Source organism: Maniola jurtina, chromosome 24 (genome assembly GCF_905333055.1).
Source record: "Maniola jurtina chromosome 24, ilManJurt1.1, whole genome shotgun sequence".
Classification (NCBI taxonomy): domain Eukaryota; kingdom Metazoa; phylum Arthropoda; class Insecta; order Lepidoptera; family Nymphalidae; genus Maniola; species Maniola jurtina.
This window is the reverse complement of record NC_060052.1, coordinates 6182608-6200748: the sequence shown is the minus strand read 5'-3', so window position 1 is coordinate 6200748 and position 18141 is coordinate 6182608. Positions and strand designations below refer to the sequence as shown.

The 18141-nt window shown below is 39.6% G+C and overlaps 1 protein-coding gene across 1 annotated transcript in view; it reads right to left on the bottom strand.

Annotated features, from left to right (window-relative positions):
* The window catches only part of LOC123877716 (disintegrin and metalloproteinase domain-containing protein 12-like), an 80970-nt gene that overhangs the window by 8211 nt on the left and 54618 nt on the right, over nucleotides 1-18141 (bottom strand). Inside the window, exons 3-16 of the mRNA XM_045924570.1 lie at nucleotides 13073-13228; nucleotides 12687-12819; nucleotides 11192-11361; nucleotides 10474-10647; nucleotides 9885-10054; nucleotides 9239-9541; nucleotides 6519-6696; nucleotides 5765-5905; nucleotides 5236-5354; nucleotides 4387-4559; nucleotides 3892-3989; nucleotides 3392-3506; nucleotides 2196-2291; nucleotides 1422-1551 (exon numbers count right to left, since the gene is read on the bottom strand). Coding sequence (XP_045780526.1) covers nucleotides 1422-1551; nucleotides 2196-2291; nucleotides 3392-3506; nucleotides 3892-3989; nucleotides 4387-4559; nucleotides 5236-5354; nucleotides 5765-5905; nucleotides 6519-6696; nucleotides 9239-9541; nucleotides 9885-10054; nucleotides 10474-10647; nucleotides 11192-11361; nucleotides 12687-12819; nucleotides 13073-13228 — 2156 coding nt within the window. The remainder of the gene's footprint in view (nucleotides 1-1421; nucleotides 1552-2195; nucleotides 2292-3391; nucleotides 3507-3891; nucleotides 3990-4386; nucleotides 4560-5235; nucleotides 5355-5764; nucleotides 5906-6518; nucleotides 6697-9238; nucleotides 9542-9884; nucleotides 10055-10473; nucleotides 10648-11191; nucleotides 11362-12686; nucleotides 12820-13072; nucleotides 13229-18141) is intronic.

Sequence of the window (18141 nt, the reverse complement as noted above, 5' to 3'; positions counted from 1 at the left end):
AAAAAAAAAAATAAGATTTTTTATTACTGAGCTTCAAAATAAAAACTTAATCTATGTTTAAAAAAAAAGAGATTTTAATTTAAAGGTTTTTAACAATTGAGTTTCAATTGTTTAAAGCTATATATTTAATACAAATAAAAAAGCTTATATGAAAATAAGTTTTAAAATTGAGATTTTTATTAAATACTTATTACATTTTTTTTACATTATTTAATAATGCTTTGGTATCATTTAAATAATTTTATTTATTAATTTTAGAGGTCTAAACTTTATAATTGTTTAGTTTTCGATTTGTTTCTAACTTTTATACTTTCTCTTAAAATTATATGATTTGTAATTTCAGTTACATCTTCATATTAGTCACTTTTCTTAAATCGCTTCTTTTGGGCAAATTCTTTATGTCAATATGAGGTCCCGACGTTTGACCGAATTTATTTCTAAGATCTTTTACATTGACTTTGGGAATTTCTTCCTCCTTTGCAATATTATTATTTTCTTTTATTCTATTATTGGTTATTGTCTTTAAACCTGTATTTACTATAAAGTCTTTATTACTTTTATTAGTATGTAGACCATTATTTTTATTTGTAACATTCGATTTACCTCCCGTATTTAGCTTACTCTCGTTTTTGTTTGAATTAGTGTCAACTTTCAATGATTGACTCCCAATCTTTATTTTATTGGCGTCTTTGTTAGATTTAACGTTAACTGTTAACGATTGACCACCCGTATTTGGTTTACTCACGTTTTTATTAGATTTAACGTCTTTTTCCAACGATTGACGTTCAATATTTATTTTATTGACATTTTTATTAGATTTACCATTAACTGTTAACGATTGACTGCTCATATTTGGTTTGCTCGTGTTTTTATTAGATTTAACGTCTTTTTTCAACGATTGACTTTCAATATTTATTTTATTGACATTTTTGCGAACATCAACTTTAATATTTTCGTTTGTTGTCGACGCTAGACCAGTTTTTACAATAACAAGATTAGATTTAGTTGTTTTAGTTTCGACATTATCTTGTATATTATTAGAAACGAATTTGTTTTGGTTCTTAACACTTTCTAATTCAGTGCTATCTGCGACTTTTATGTCTTCTTTATTAATTTTTCTATGGAATCTCTTAACTGTTACTTTTTTAGGATTTCTATGGAATATATCTAGTACTTTATGATACAACGGTTTAGTATTTTTATTCAAATCTGTATTACTTTTTAGACTTTCGTAATCGTGCTCATTATCGGAGACGTTTTCGTAAATATGTTCATCATTTTCGATATTTTTTGGTATATCAACGTTTCCATGTTTCTTGATACGTTTGAAGTTTAATAGTTTTTTGAAAGAACTTGGACTAGATATTGATAAGTTGATTTTGAAGTTTTTGTTCCCGTTGTTGAATATTCTTGGTACGTACGTTTTCCTTGGTTTCTTCCACCATAGTAGCACGTTGTGTCTTGAGTAGTATAGGAGGAATAGCACCAGTAGTATGGAGGGTAGTATTCCGAGGAATATGATGTACATTGCCACCATGAAGTTTCTTTGAACTGTAAAAAGAAATGAAGTTCAAAAAAAATGTTTGAGGTTATACTATAGTTAAATTTAGGTATACTACTTTGGTATCTGAATAAAAAAACCGATCATGTGCGTCATACGAAGGGTTCCGCACCATCGTACAAGATATAACACTTTTAAGAGCAACACTGCAAGTTAATAACGGACAGCGCTATTTACATGTGAGTTAGCCAATTATTTTTTTGTGAACACATTTTAATTTCCTTTTTGTGATATAACCACAAATTCAAGGTTCCCGGATTTATTCCTTTACTTGTGCTATAAGACAGACCTACCTGCCAAATTTCATGATTCTCGGTCAACGGGTACCCTATAGGTTTTCTTGATAGACACAACAGTGTGCCTAGTGGGAGATTTTTAACCTATTCGATCGCGTAAAAGTTAACTGCGTTTTGTATGGAATTGAAACAGCGCCATCTAGTGACAAGAAGATGGCGCTGTTTCAATTCCATACAAAACGCAGTTAACTTTTACGCGATCGAATAGGTTAAAAATCTCCCACTAGGCACACTGACGGACAGGCAGACAGACAGACAGACAGACAACAAAGTAATCCTATAAGGGTTCTTTTTTTCCTTGTGAGGTACGGAACCTAAAAAAAGCGTGGTAAGCTTACTGCTGGAGTCGGTGGCTGGGCCGGAATCGATGGAGCCGCCGGGGCCGGGCAGCGCGCACAGCGGAGGCGCGAAGCCCGCGTCGCAGTGACAGTGACCTATGCAACGTCACAGATTATTACACACAAGCCTTTTTTTTCTCTTTCGTCTGGCTTTACAAAGATCAGCCAATGTCAAGTTTGCAGTCATTTGCAACAAGTTAGTTAAACTAAACAAGTATGGACCCCCTCTGTGTCGGCGCTCGTCGACATACGCACGGCGCCCCCTTAAAGCGCCTTCAAGTCAGTTTCAACAAAAAAAAACACTCCAAAAAGGCAGAGCACGCCCGCCAGCCAACACCAACACAGACGAAGTCCCACACAAGTCTTATTTTATTCCTATATCCTATAACCTTATTAAACTCTATCCGTGGAAAGAAGTCAATATAGCGTTCTCTCTCTCTCTGTTACGTAATCCCATACAAATGGATAGGGACAAAAATCTTACCGGGCGCTAACGAGCCAAAATGAAACGCCAAAAACACACATCCAGAACATCGATGTACAGACACGGTAGTTTCATTATATTCCTAAAAAACTAGTTTTAAGTTATGCTAGGACTTCGTCTGTGGTGGCATTTGCTGGCGCCTGTGTTGTGACTTTTTGGAGTGTTTTTTTTGTTAGAAGTGGCTGGTTTTTGTATTCTGCTGGTGTTTATTGGTGGTGGAACTGACTGGGAAGCGCTCTAAAGGGGCGCCGCGTGTATGTCGGCGGGCGCCGGCACAGACGAAGTCCATACTTATACATATAGTTTCCCTAACTTCTATATTTATAACTACAAACTTAACATTGGCTAATCAGTGTAAAGCCAGACGAGAGAGAAAAAAAAGTTATGCTATCAGGATTTTTTTTTGTTTGATTACAGGCCAGTTTTAGTGATAGTGGACAAAGGTTCTCTTATTTTGTAAATATGCTTACATACACAATTTCATTTTTTGATTTAATTTAATTAATTTCCTCACCATCATCAATTCCCATCACTAATTTTGTTCAACTATTTATTCCCACTAATTCAACTCTTAAAAGAATTTAGACACAATTGAACTGGTGGGAAAAAAAAAATCTCACTAGTTCAACGGTTGAACTAATCAGTTTAAATAATGGGAACGAGCGAAATATTTTGGGTCAGGACTCAGGAACCTAGTGAAAAAGTGACTTACCTTCTGAGTTACATACGCCATGTCCGGAACAATTGGATGGACACACGGAGGACTCGCGACGCGCCATCAGCGCGCGGACGTCGGCCACCGACACACACTTTTGTTTTAAGCACATCTGACCAAAAATATATAGATATTGTAGCTAATTCTGTTGTACACAAACTCTAAATTAGACTAAAAGAAAGTCTTTATTGCCACACACAGCAGGAAAACACAAAGAAGTTTTATTAATATTTTTAACCAGCTGAAGCCCACGACTTCATCCATGTATATTTGGGTTTCGAAATCCCGTAGGATCTCTTTGATTTTCCGGGATAAAAAGTAGCCTATGTGCTAATCCAGGATATTATCTATCTCCATTCCAAATTTCAGCCAAATCTGTGTAGTAGTTTTCGCTTGAACGAGTAACAAACATACACACACATATACTATACACGCATACATACACACAAACTTTCGTGTTTATAATATGAGTGTGATACGTAAAGGCAGTTTTTTACCTTATCTTCGCCGCATTTAGCGCCATCGGGGACCATGCCCGGGTCAACGTCTTGCGTCCCCATATCGAGCATTGCTGTACGGCATACTATTATAGTACCTGTGAACAAAGTATATTTAAAACAAGATAAAGTTTAACAGCACTGAACCCAGACTACTATACTTACCCGGAAGACATAGTGTGTCAACAGTTTTTATACTGTTATCAGAATTTGAAAATTCAGTCTTTTATTCAGACTGATTTTATTTATTCAGATACAAGTTAGCCCTTAACTGCAATCTCACCTGGTGGATGGAAGCAGGTTAACCTGAAAGGGGTATAGCAGTTTTTTCTATTAAACCCCATTGTTTTCTACACGGCATTGTACCGGAATGCTAAGCGCTTGGCGACACGGCTTTGCCGGTAGGGTGGTAAGTAGCCACGGCCGAAGCCTCCCACCAGACCAAACTGATTGTGCCAAAGAATGTCAGACTGTGACAAATGGAGTCAAACTCACCATTGTTATTGATGAACGCAGCGCAAAGTGTGGCAACGGTCTCCATGCCGTACTCAAGCCGTTCGTTGAGATGTCTACATTGCAATAAACCACACATTGCGTCTTCAGAAGCGCAACGATAGTATTGCGCGGGTTCCCTTTCCGTACCCCGTCTGTAGCCGCAGTTGCCTTTTCTGGCACAAAAAATATTTTAATAAAAATTATATGTCCGATAAAATAAGCAAAAAAAACTTTTCTTTAGTAAAAGTAGCGAGCAAACGAGCAGGCGGGTCACCTGATATTAAGTGATTACTGCCGCCCATGAACATTTGCAGCACCAGAGGTACCGCCGATGCGTTGCCGGCCTTTCAGGAAGGTCTGCCCCTTGAATAACTCCATGTTGTAATCAGCTGGTGGGAACACCGCCGATGGGAGTTTTTTTTCCAACACATTATAACTTACAGGATAATTCCTAATTCGCTAGTGTAAAACATCTAATATAACCTTCAAAATCAATATCTACTTGTGAACCTTGTCTAATTATTATAAACTAGAGGATGCCCGCGGCTTCACCCGCCTGGATTTCGGTTTTTTAAATCCCGCAGGTACTCTTTGATTTTCCGGGATAAAAAGTAGCCTATGTCCATCCCCGGGATGTAGCCCATGTCTGTACCAAATTTCATCAAAATCGGTTCAGCGGTTGGGCCGAGAAAACGTAGCAGACAGACAGACAGACAGACACACTTTCGCATTTATAATATTAGTATGGATTATCCTAACATTAAGACCTAATCTGATTAGATTAGGTCTAGTTTATCTGGATTAGTTAATCTAACCTAGTTGATCCGCCGCCGATAGTTCAGTACTCACTTATCTCCTTTAATGTTGGATGTATTGTAGCACTGCACATCCGAGCTGGAGCCGGTGGAGCCCCACAGCAGCCGGCACTGGTCTGTGTGCGTCCGACACGAGCCTTGTACGCAGTATGCCTGGAACAGACCAGTTCTTGAAGTGCCTACAGATTTGCTCGATTTTAGACAACCAACAGCATCAAACAAAATCGATTAATGTGTGAGAAACGGAAAATCGATAACAATTCGACCGAGGACGATCCAAACAAGACAAAAGATTATTATCTTTTGTCAATCGCCATTGTGGATCGTGTCGATCAATAAGTCATCAAGAGATGTGATTGTTGCATCGAACAAATCTGTAAGAAGTTGATAGATCTTATTGATTGTTTGTTAAAACATAATCATATTGAATGACAATAAATACCGAGCAAAATCAAGCAAATCTCTAGGGACTGATAAAGATTCTTCATACTAAAATATATTTTTTTGCGAAATTAATATCCAAGAATAGGGGTTCCCATGGACAAAAAAAAATGGTAACAGACCTGATCATTAGAACACGGCGTGGCGTCCATCTTGTGAACATCTTTGGGGCAGAACTCGGAGTGTCCAGTGCAGTACTCCGCCAGATCGCACTCCCGGTCGGCCGATCGACACACAGTGCCCGCTGTTTTTGGCCGACATGTCTGCAAACAGCAAAATAATCAACAATAAAAAGAAATAAGCAAAAAATATTGTTGCTCACACTCGGTACTAGTGATTTAAAGGATTAGCAGGCTGAAATGCCAATGGGCAGGTCATGTCTGTTGCAGAACCGACGTCCGAGGGGGAGACGTATTCTGGAGTGAAGACCGCGTACCGGTAAGCGCACGCGTGTGCGTGTGTGGCTGAGTATGTTTCAAATTCAGATGATATTTTGTGCAATGTATGTATTCAATATTGTTTCAATACATTCCAGCTAGATGACTCGCTAACTCAGTGTCTAACACTGAATGATAGTCACCGAGGTTGGTTGGTTCTACATTGCTGCTGCGCTGGGTGATATTTAAATATTGTTTCGTAGAAAACCTTCAATGGATTAAAAAATGAGCTCGGCGGCTATCATTCATTGTTAGACACTGAGTTAGCGAATCATCTCGCAGATCCAGCTAATGAGCGGTAGGAAGCTGTAAAGTGGGTAGTCATATAACTTTTATATGCACGTCAGTCATGTAACGGCCACGGAATAAAACAGATTATGTGAATATCGTTCGCGTCTAATTTCCTTCCCTTCGCCCTTAGGCCACCACAGAAGCGTACCAGCGGATCGCAGCACTCCCCCGAGGCGCAAGTGGCGTTGCTGCGCAGCACGCAGGCGCGCGGCTGGCAGCACGCCGCGCACGCCGGGTCTGGGCGTAACCCACAGTCGCACTGCTCGCCCGGCTCCACGAACCCATTACCGCACGTCGGCGAGTCAAACAGACGCTTTGGCTTGTTTCTGTCAATAAAGAAAACCTATTCTATACAAATAAATAAAATTGAAGTCTTACATTTTTCGACTATCAAATTGAGGCCCCCTATCGGTTATAACTTAATTTATTTATTTAATAATCGGACAACACAGATCCATTAGTGTTAGTAACAAAAAACTTAAAAATTATGTTAGTACTTAAACACTAAGTAGTTAGTAACAATACAAACTTAGAAACTATGTTAGTACTTAAACACTAAGTAGTTAGTAACAATAAAAAACTTAAAAACTATGTTAGTACTTAATTACTAAAAGGGATTTAGTCCTCTGCATGAGTTTCCCCAGCAGAGGACCATCCGCCTTATCACTAATCATACGCAGGATGCTGTTGCTGCTTCCACGGACTCTGCACAATAGTGAGGCTGTTTTCCTGCGCCAGACGGCATCAAAGCCGTCTGTCCGCGCCTTGGTAAACATAGCCGATGCACTGCAGAACCGAGGTTGCCGCAACAGAATCCTGAACGCATTATTGTATTGGACTCGCAGAGCATTGTAAGCCCTTTGCGTGTAGTGAACCCACAGGCTTGCTGAGTATAAGGATGTACAGTATGCCTTGAACAGTGTGATTTTCACAGCATCTGTACATCGGGCAAACCTTCGGGCCACCATATTCGCTCGGACCGACAATGCCCTGCGTTCCCTTTCCATATCGTCATCATCCTTAAGGTCCTCGGTTAACAAGTGTCCAAGGTATTTGAATTTGTGAACTCTATTAAGAGTTACTCCATTGAGTTTTAAAGGTGGAACATACGTTGGACATTTGGTACCCGCCTTAAAGATCATGACTTCCGTCTTCCTGACATTATACTTCAAGCCATGTGTTGCAGCATATGACTCACATACCGCAAGCATCTTGCGAAGCGCACTGATTGAAGGAGCCAGCAGCACCATGTCATCGGCATAGCTAAGGTTGTTGACGCAGACACCGTCTACGTAGCAGCCTACCGGCATACTGCTGAGTCCCTCAATCAGCTCGTTCACGTACAGGCTGAAAAGCAATGGTGAGCTCAAACCACCCTGTCTGACGCCACATTCCAGCCTGTACGCGTCCGAGAGCTCATTCGCCCACTTCACTCGGTTCTCCTGACCTAGGTACCAATATTTAAAAAGACGATAAACTTCTGGTGGCAACCCTGTCTTTTTTAACTTAAGCCACAGATTGTCATATGGCACCAGATCAAAAGCCCGTGACAGGTCCAGGAAACAAGCATATACAGGAGTGCGTCTGTCAGTGTAGTACTTGACAGTATGCTTCAAGCTCAGGATTGCAGTCTCTGTTGACAGTTCGGACCGAAATCCGAATTGAGCGTCATGCAGCTTAACGTGCTTCTTCAAATGCTGGTTGAGCACACTGTCAAGCACTTTCGCTATGGTAGTGGCTAGCGAAATCGGTCGGTAATTACACTTGTCAGACACATCCCCCGTCCCGCTCTTTACAATAGGTACCACCACAGTTTTCATTAGGTCCGGAGGCAAATACGAGTGGCTTAGACACAGATTGAATAACAATGCCAAGACACGGGGCAAGTGATATCCCGCATGCTTCAGGTGTTCGATACTGAGTCCATCGTGACCAGGTGACTTACCACGCTTGGACTTACTGATAATTCGTCGTATATCTTTTGCCAGAATTATAACAGATGTTTTAGTTCCACGAGGCCCAGCACCGAAACTCTGTCGCTGCGGCCCAAGAGGCGACTTAACAGCAAAGTGATTAGCAAACAAGTTGGCAATCTCCTTTGGGCTAGAGATACCGTCGACGCTTGCTGGAATGCCTGGCCTAACATTAAGCTGATTTGTACATTTCCAAAAGCTCTTGAAATCAGCGTTAGCATGGTGTGCCGCCAGCATATCCATTTTTATTTGTTCCTGGTGATTTTGACACCACTTAAGTTTTCCTTTAAAAATTTTCTTTGACTCAGCCATGTCATTAAAAATAGGACCGCTAACTGGCTTGCCATGCCAACACCATACGTCAAATTTATGCTTGGCATTCAAGTAAGCGTCACGCACGTGCCTATTCCAGCCCGCCAGTGGTTTTTTCCGGCTAAACTTTTTTAGCATACAGGTCTCACTAGCGGCCTGTTGCAGCACATTTATAATGTCTTTGTACAAATTATTAATTATATCTTTATGATTGGCCTTATCACAAAAATAATCAGAGCATTCCAATAACTCACACGGAAAGTCTAAGTGTTTTAATTGTATGTTACACTTGTTATAATATGCATCTATTTGCTCGAAGTATACCAGACTTTTAACAGTAATAATAAAAAATACATACCTAATTCTTATAATATTTCTTATATTCTTAAATTGAAAATTATAAAGTTTATCTATCTATTACATTTTTACGGTTCGGCCGCTGAACCTATGTATATAAATGAAATTTAACGCAGGGATAGTTCGCTTTTTCCAGCAAATCAAAGCGTCCCATCGGGATTTTTAATTCCTAATCTAAAAGTAAATAATAAACAATAGTTTATCTGATAAGTTGAGCATATCTTACCGTAAACAATAGTCCATTCCACGCTCAAAAGAAAGCGCAAGCGACCTCAAACTACAGTCGGACCAATGCGTCGGCGTGATAGATGTACTAGACGGACTCATTATACACTTCTCGTCCTGACATTTGCAGTCTGTCTCCGTGTCGTGTTCCATACCGAAGTTGTGCCCCATTTCGTGGGCTATCGTTGTAGCCACAAGGCCGATAACCTCGGAATGGTTGGCTGCAACTCCTCCAGAATATTGGTATGTGCATATCGGGCCTTTTAATGCTTTGCCGACCACGCCATCTTTGAATTTCTTTCGTCTGCAACAAAAGGAAATTGTTCAATTAATTTATGATGTCTAATAAGTTTTCAGTTCAAAGATTGGCTTCAAATGAATTCAGGGTTTCTCAATAAAATCTACAAAGTACTTTAAGGGTCGTTAGATAAAGGGATGGTTTCAAGTTAAAAGCGCGGACTATTGTCTAGAGAAGGGGATGTCTGTTCTAAAATTTGGAGGTTCGAAAGGAGGAAACGAAAGGTTAGGTAATGATCCAATCGCGCATTAGAATATATACTTACGCCGTCGCACCTTAATACTATATATCATCCACTGCACAGGTTAAAGATCAGAGCTCTTTTTATCCGAAAACAAATGTTACTCACGTCAGCAAATGCGCGTTATCGTTCGGTATTTCATTGAGTAACGTCTCCCTTCTATATGTCAGGAAATGCGTTAAAGTTGCATCTCCATCGTCCTCTAAACGTATTCTATCTTGCTCTGTCCAAACCACCACGCCTACGAGTGCTATAAAAATATTCAGTGGTGCATATACCTGAAAAAAATATAATTATTTTGATAAAAATATAGGTCATATTAATACTACGTCAAGAAACGACATTCTCTCCCTCCAATTTATCTTCGCCCGCAACTTGCAACCGCACAGCTACTATGTATCTTATGTTATATATCAAGCAGCTGCATGGAAATAAGGGTCTTTGAAAGTAGTTTCGATAGCTGCGATATGTCGCTACTAGATGGCACTAACAGCCGCTTAAGTACTGAATTTCACATTGACACATTTCTTTCGGCACTTGGCATTAAGTGAACCGTGGCCTAGCGGTCGAAGGCGATCCGGGAACGTATCCAGGGAGACGCAGGTTCAAATCCTACCTACTACGGTTCCGCAATTTTTGATATGTATTTTAAAATTGAAGTGTAGGTAAAAACATAAAAACTATGATAAATGCTTACAGAGTTGATGATGTTGGCTACATCCTTCAGCTGCCTGTGCACTGTGTGAATGTTCTCTCCATTGGCTCTGTACTCGCCGTTGTCAGCGACCAGCACCAGCTCAACGTAACGCGATTGCTTGTTCACGTTGAAAGGCCCTCGGACCTCTGTGTCTTCGGAGGTATCCCGTTTGTACTGAGGACAATAGAGTATTGTGTTTTAAGTTAGATTTATATCAACAGATAGGCGCAGTTTGAACACAGTTTTGGCAGCAGTAGGAAAACTTTTCAAACTCAGGGAACTTAAAACTTTGCACCATTGCTAAATAAACGACAAATCTTATAATAACGTTGTTTTCATTCTTAATGGTTATGGCCTATCATAATCTTGTTTGAAGATTGGTTCAAAAATTCCAGTAAGAAGGTAGATTAAAAAAAACCGGAAAAAAACAGATACAGAAAGAACTTATAAGAACTGCAATAATAGCGCACAGCAAGCTTGATAAGTATCGACTAATTTGTGAGTAACTCACGTCAAACTCATTATTTTGTCTAATTTCTTAAACTGAACACTTTCAAGTAAAGATTTTTATATAAACCTGTGGAGATGATACTGCCATTGGCGTTATTAGAATGCCTGCTTTGTCGTATTAGTTTACAAATTGCGAAAAACAAAATTAAATTTGAATTTCTCGGGCAAACCCGTGTAGTGCACCTTAACTAACGTGAAAAGTACTAACCCGACTAACTCTGCTCCGTTCCCTGCTCTGTTCACTAAGATGCCTTTTCAACAGTTCCGGATCGTACTCCGTGTTATTCGTCACACCACCGTCGTACCCGCAGTGGAAATTCGTCGTCAGATCCGAATGGTCGTAAACGAAGTGTTGTGAACCTACCTCGGTGTTTACGTCTGAAAATAGGTATTTCTAAATGTTCTGAAGATTATGATGATTATGTACCTACCCGTTATCTACAGTATAATTTGTTATGGGGACTTCCGGCCGTATTCACAAACGTTACTATGAGGTCTCACAGTGCGCTCGAACGCATAGTGTAGGTTCCACCAATCAGATCATTGTAAATTGACGTGATACAGTCATCTGATTGGTGGAACGGACACTATGCGTTCGAGCGTGCTATGAGACCTCATAGTAACGTTTGTGAATACGGGTGTTCGTCTGTGTTGGCGTTTGTTGGCGCGCGTGCGGCGCCTTTTTGGAGTGTTTTTTTTTTGTTAAACGTGGCCTGTTTTTGTGTTTTACTGGTATTTTTTGGTGGTGGAACTGACTGGAAAGCGCTTTAAAGGGGCGCAGCGCGTGTGTCCACGAGCGCCGGCACAGACGAAGTCCATACTTATATAGTTTCCCTAACTTGTAAATAACTACAAACTTGACATTGGCTAATCTGTCTAAAGCCAGACGAGAGGAAAAAAATATGTTACAAAGAGACAATACCTAATTAGAGAGGATGTTTTGAATTTTATTATAATTTATCTGTCTTAGTCGTCATCATAAACTGATAGCCGTCTACTTCTGGACAGGTCTCTTATAGAGACTTTCATACGACGCGGTCTTACACCACCTGAATCCAGCAGCTCTCTGATATAACTCGTTTGACATCGTCTGTCTAACTTGTAAGGCTTCATTCGCACGAGAGCTTTTTTAACGTCCGTTATAAAAGCGTTCAAATAGAACAAATGCATTCCCATATATCTGTTCAGTGTTCATACGTCAACGCTTTTTTAACGCGCACTTTGTATTATCAAGCGCAACGCCGGGTTATAAGGCAACGCTTTTTTAACGCTCGTGCGAATTAGGGCTTAGGATACCTAGCCTACCAACGCTGCACTTTCTGTTTTGATAGTGATACTAAGCGCAGTCTGTCCTAGTATTGACAGTAAATAAACATGGTTCTCCAATTTGGGAGCAAGACACGGGACGTGGGATATTAAATATCTTGTACCATAAATCCATAGCTACTAATAATACAAATGTGAAAGTGTTTCTGTCCGACTGCTAGCTTTTCACGGCTCAAGCTTTTCACGGCTCATCCGTTAAACCGATTTTGATGAAATTTGATATAGTGTTACCTTCCTCCGCAGATGGATATAGGGTAGGTACTTTTTATCTAGGAAAATCAAAGTTCCGACAAGATTATTAAAGAATCGAAACTTACGCGAAAGTCGCGGGCATCGCCTATTATGACATAAAAGAAAGGTTTTATTGTAACTAATACCTTCCGCAGGTTCAATATATTTCATTTGCTTGCCGTCGTGTATGACCCCTCTAACGCCGTGGCAGGTCGACAACGCCACCCACGAGTTCTCTTTGCCTCTCACTTTGCCAGAGTACTGGCATATGTCTAGTTCCTGGAAATTATTAAAAAATTAGTGTGTTGTAGTGTGTTTTGATACCTGAAATAAACTTGTATTTTATTTATTTAGACTAAGGCTGAGATCTATAGAGAGCACTTTGACCTTACTCAGACTTAAGACACTGTTAAAACGAGACAGCGTTATGCCGCTGGCATAAATCTATCTCTTACTGAAACTTAAGACTAAGCAAAGTCAAAGTGCGTTCTATAGATTTCAACCTAAGAGTGGTTTTCATTCGTTACCTCACCTCAATAGTAGGTTTATGTAGCACCGTCTTCCCGTCTTTCTGGTAGCTTATTGTGTGGTCTCCCGCCACCAGGTCTTCATTTAACCGCAGGTCGAGGATGTGCTCCTCACCTTCTATGTTGAGCGTCATCGTCACCTCTGGATGATGGAGACCTTCCTGAAATTAGTAAGAATTTTACGTTAGAATGTCACCAATTGTTTTGACGATCTCCAAGGCGTAGGAGGTTCCCGGTCCGATTAGGGCAGGCGCAATTTTTAAATGTTGTAAAGAAGCAGGTGTTACTTTGCGGAGGTCCATGATATACAAGGAACCAAAAGCTTATTTGCTATAATCAGCTTAACCAGACAAATCTGTACGGTGGAACATGCTTGCACGTTGCACCATACAGTTTAGCGGATTATAGCAAATTAAGCTTTTGGTTAATAAATAAATCCAAGTGTAGTAACTAGTTGCGTCATTGATTGATTCACAGTCAAGGATACCTTGTAATCCAAAAAATCTTTCCAATGAGTCTGCTAAAACCTCGAAAAGACTTATTTATAGCCCACGAAAATCGGCGAAAGTGAGCCCAAACTGTCGCTAATCCATCCAATTTTTGACGAAGAGACGATATCTGTCTAGTCAATTTTATCTCCATTTATGTTTGTAGATCTGTATGTACCTAATACCTATGATCAATTTTATGGTCGAAGTAAAGGATTTTTTTTTTTTTTTTTTTTTTTTTTTTTTTGTCAAAATGAAAAGGCGAATACAAGAGGATAGTTTCTCCACAAATATAAGACACATATTAACTTAAACTACATATTATTATATTACGTACTTAACTTACATTACCACAGTACATAAAAATAATTGTAAAAGAGTAGTATATCATTAATCTAACAAGTATAATTGAAGGAAACACAGCAATAGGAAACAGTTTAGCCCAGTAAAGAATAAGAGCTCCCGCAAACTACCTACAAAGTGCGATCAGCCGAGCGAGATACGAGTATAAAAGACTAGAATAATAATATGATGAACGAAACTTCATCCGCGTGGATTCAGATTTTAAAATCCCGTGGGATAAAAATAGCTTGTACCTGTGTCCGGGATGCAAGGTACCTCTGACTCTGTACCCATCAAATTCGGTTAAATAGATTGGCTTTGAAAAAGATAAGGGGACTTATGTTGAAATCTATAGAGCGCACTTTAACTTTGCTTAGACTTAAGTTTCAGTTAAAACGAGACAGAGTTATGCCAGCGGTATAACGCTGTCTCGTTTTAACAGCGCCTTAACTCTGAGCAAAGTCAGGGTGAAATCTATAGAGCGCACCTTGACTTTGCTTAGACTTAAAACAGAGTTAAAACGAGACAGATGTATATCTCTCACATAAATCTGTCCCGTTTTGACTCAATCTTAAGTCTGAGTAAAGTCAAAGTGCGCTCTATACATCTAGCCTTATATTATGGTAGGTATCGATACAAATTGTAAACGGACGTCTCGAAGACGACATGCTTAATTTGCTATAATCTAACTAAACCAGAAAATGGTACAATTCAAAGACTAATCGTCAATAAATCAAGTGAGCTTTGAGCTTAGTTAGCGCACCCATTGGCAATAGAATAGAATAGTTTTTTATTCAAATAAACTTTTACAAGTGCTTTTGAGTCGTCAAAATAGTCTACCACTGGTTCGGAATGCCGTTCCTAGCGAGAAGAACCAGCAAGAAACTCAGCGGTTCAATCACAGCTAAGTCACAAGCGGCTGACAAAGTCTGCAGTCTGCGGAGTCCTTTATTACCTGCCAACAATTTCCTTTGCCGTAACAACCAACAAGTAGTGAGTAATAACGCTATACGACAGTCGTTGTAAGCAAAAACTTGTCATTATATCAATTGCCTTTCTTGATTTCTATGTGAAGACTCGACAGTCGCATAGTTACCAATAGCTTTGTGTACTTTCCAGGGTTGTAACTATAACCTACCCGCAGTGGCGTGCAGGTCATAGATGCGTAAATGCACTGCTTACCTTAGTTGTAATAGCATATCTCAATGCATATTATTAGGATTCCGTACCTCAAAAGGAAAAAAGAACCCTTACAGGATCACTTCGTTGTCTGTCTGTCTGTCTGTCTGTCGTGTCTGTCAAGAAAACCTATAGGGTACTTCTGTTGACGTAGAATCATGAAATTTGACAGATAGGTAGGTCTGATAGCACAAGTAGGTAAAGGTAAAATCCGAAAACCATGAATTTTCGGTTAAATATCACAAATAAAAAATTAAAATGTGTTCATGAAAAAATAATCAGTATTTTCAATTTAGTAAGATAACTATACGAAGTAAGATAACTATACGAAGTGGAGTACCATACGAAAGGGCTTTACCTGTATATTTTAAAACAGATTTTTATATATTTTAATGCACAATAGTTTTTGATTTGTCGTCCAAAATGACGAAAAAATACCCGAGTACGGAACCCTTCGTGCGCGAGTCTGAGTCGCGCTTGGCATTATGACCTGCCAGTGAACAGATTTCTAGCTAAATAATGCCTACACTGTCTTCAAACCCTGTGCACGCCACTGCCTACCCGCGGAATGAAGTTAATATAGCGCTCTCTCTGTTTGGATCACGCTATCCATACAAATGATAGAGCCTATCATTTGTATGGATAGAGCCTATCATTTGTATGGATAGCGTAACAGGGAGAGCGCTATACTAACTTATCCGCGTAATGAACACAATCGTACCCTATTGATAAGTAGATAGAATGACACTCATCAAGTAAAGTTGTAAACCTTAGTGGTGGACGTAACTTTTGTGACAACCCTATTGGCAAGACAACCAAACAAACTCGTCTGTGACAAAAATAACGCCTTATTTATGTCCCAGCGAAGGATTGATCCTCTGACTAGTATACATTATAGTAATTGGAATGCCACTGGATACTTTCTGATGTGGTTAGAACAACGTGATAGCTTAGAGATGGATAGATACCTACTTTTTTTGAAAAACATTGTATTAAATAAAATAAGTAGATAGTATTAGCACTTAGCAGTAAATAGTATGTACGTGAAATTGCCACAAGCCGTGTCATCAAGCGATTTAGCGTTCCAATCAATACAACTAGAAACCAGCCACCACATAACCCATGTGCTAACAAGTGTAAATTAAAAATTTTCAACACCCCCGACAAATCATTTTCAAATAAATAATTATGTATATCTAGGCAACGTCCATCTTGACAGCTTGACATTTGTCAATTGACACTTGAATATTATGAACCTAAGGATTATCTAACCTTCTTTCCTACAAGAAAACTATAAAAGAGCTGATAACTCTTAAACGGCTGAACCAATTTTTTTGGATTATAGCTAAGAACACTCTCGATCAAGCCACCTTTCAAACAAAAAAAAGTAAATTAAAATCGGTTCATTCGTTTAGGCGCTACGATGCCACAGACAGATACACAGATACACAGATACACAGACACACAGATACACAGATACACAGATACACACGTCAAACTTATAACACCCCTCTTTTTGGGTCGGGGGTTAAAAATAGACCTCATGAAGTTGTGAATAAAGTTAGCAAGACCTCTGAAGCTGTGCCTGTGTGAAATTGTGTGCCATAGACTCTATCTATACAATTTACCGTGTTTATAAAGTGGGTAATTTATGACCCAAAGGTTTCGCCACGACTACCAGCTCTAGGGACAAAATCCGTAGGAGAACCAGAGTGATCGATATAGCTCAATGAATTAGCCAGCTGAAGTGGCAGTGGGCAGGCCACGTCTGCCGCAGAACTGATGGCTGCTAGGGCAGACGTGTTCTGGAGTGGAGACCGTGTATCAGCAAGCGCAGTGTGAGACGACCTCCAGTCCGCTGGACTGACGACCTTAAGAAGATAGCGGGAAGTGGGTGGATGCGGAAGGTGGATGATCGTGTGTGGTGGCGCGCTCTTGGGAAAGCCTATGTCCAGCAGTGGACGCAAACAGACTGATTGATTGACTAGCTGATGCCCGCGACTTCGTTCGCGTGGATGTAGGTTTTTTAAAATTCCCATGGGAACTCTTTGATTTTCCGGAATAAAAAGTAGCCTATGTGCTAATCCAGGGTATAATCTATCTCCATTCTAAATTTCAGCCCAATCCGTCCCGTAGTTTTTGCGTGAAGGAGTAACAAACATACACACACACACACACACACACACACACACACACACACACACACACACGCACACACACGCACGCACACACACACACACACACACACATACAAACTTTCTCCTTTATAATATTAGTGTGATTGACCAGCTCTAGATATTCTCGATATCAATTTTGGTTTTCAAAATTAAAAAGCTCGTACCTAGCACACAGTCATAGCAAGTTTCTGTACACCAACAATAGCTGATGTAGAAGCTACATACACCTACTGTAATGCAAATTTTTATTATACGGTAACCGTTAAAAAGCTTAGTTAATTTGCATACAAATAGAGATGTGAAAGAGATTAAAAAAACGTTCCTTTGTTATCCTTTAAAGGAGACTCCGTAATCCGTATATGGGAGCCAGCGAAATTCATTTTCCTTTACATTTTTAGGGTTCCGTACCTCAAAAGGAAAAACGGAACCCTTATAGGATCACTTTGTTGTCTGTCTGTCTGTCCGTAGTGTCTGTCAATAAACCTATGGGGTACTTCCCGTTGTCCTAGAATCATGTTTGGCAGGTAGGTAGGTCTTATAGCACAAGTACAGGAATAAATCTGAAAACCGCGAATTTGTGGTTACATCATTTAAAAAATAATTAAAATGTGTTTCAATATTCAAAATAAGATAACTATACCAAGTGGGATATCATATGAAAGGGCTTTACTTGTACATCAGGTAAAACAGATTTTTATTTATTTTTATGTATAATAGTTTTTAATTTATCGTGCAAAATGGAAAAAATACCTGAGTGTAGCCCTCAACCCTCAACCCTCAGTGCGCGAGTCTGACTCGCACTTGGCCGGTTTTTTATCACTACCTATATTACAAATGCGAAAGTGTGTTTGTTTGTTGGTTTTTCCTTCAATCACGTCGCAACGGGGC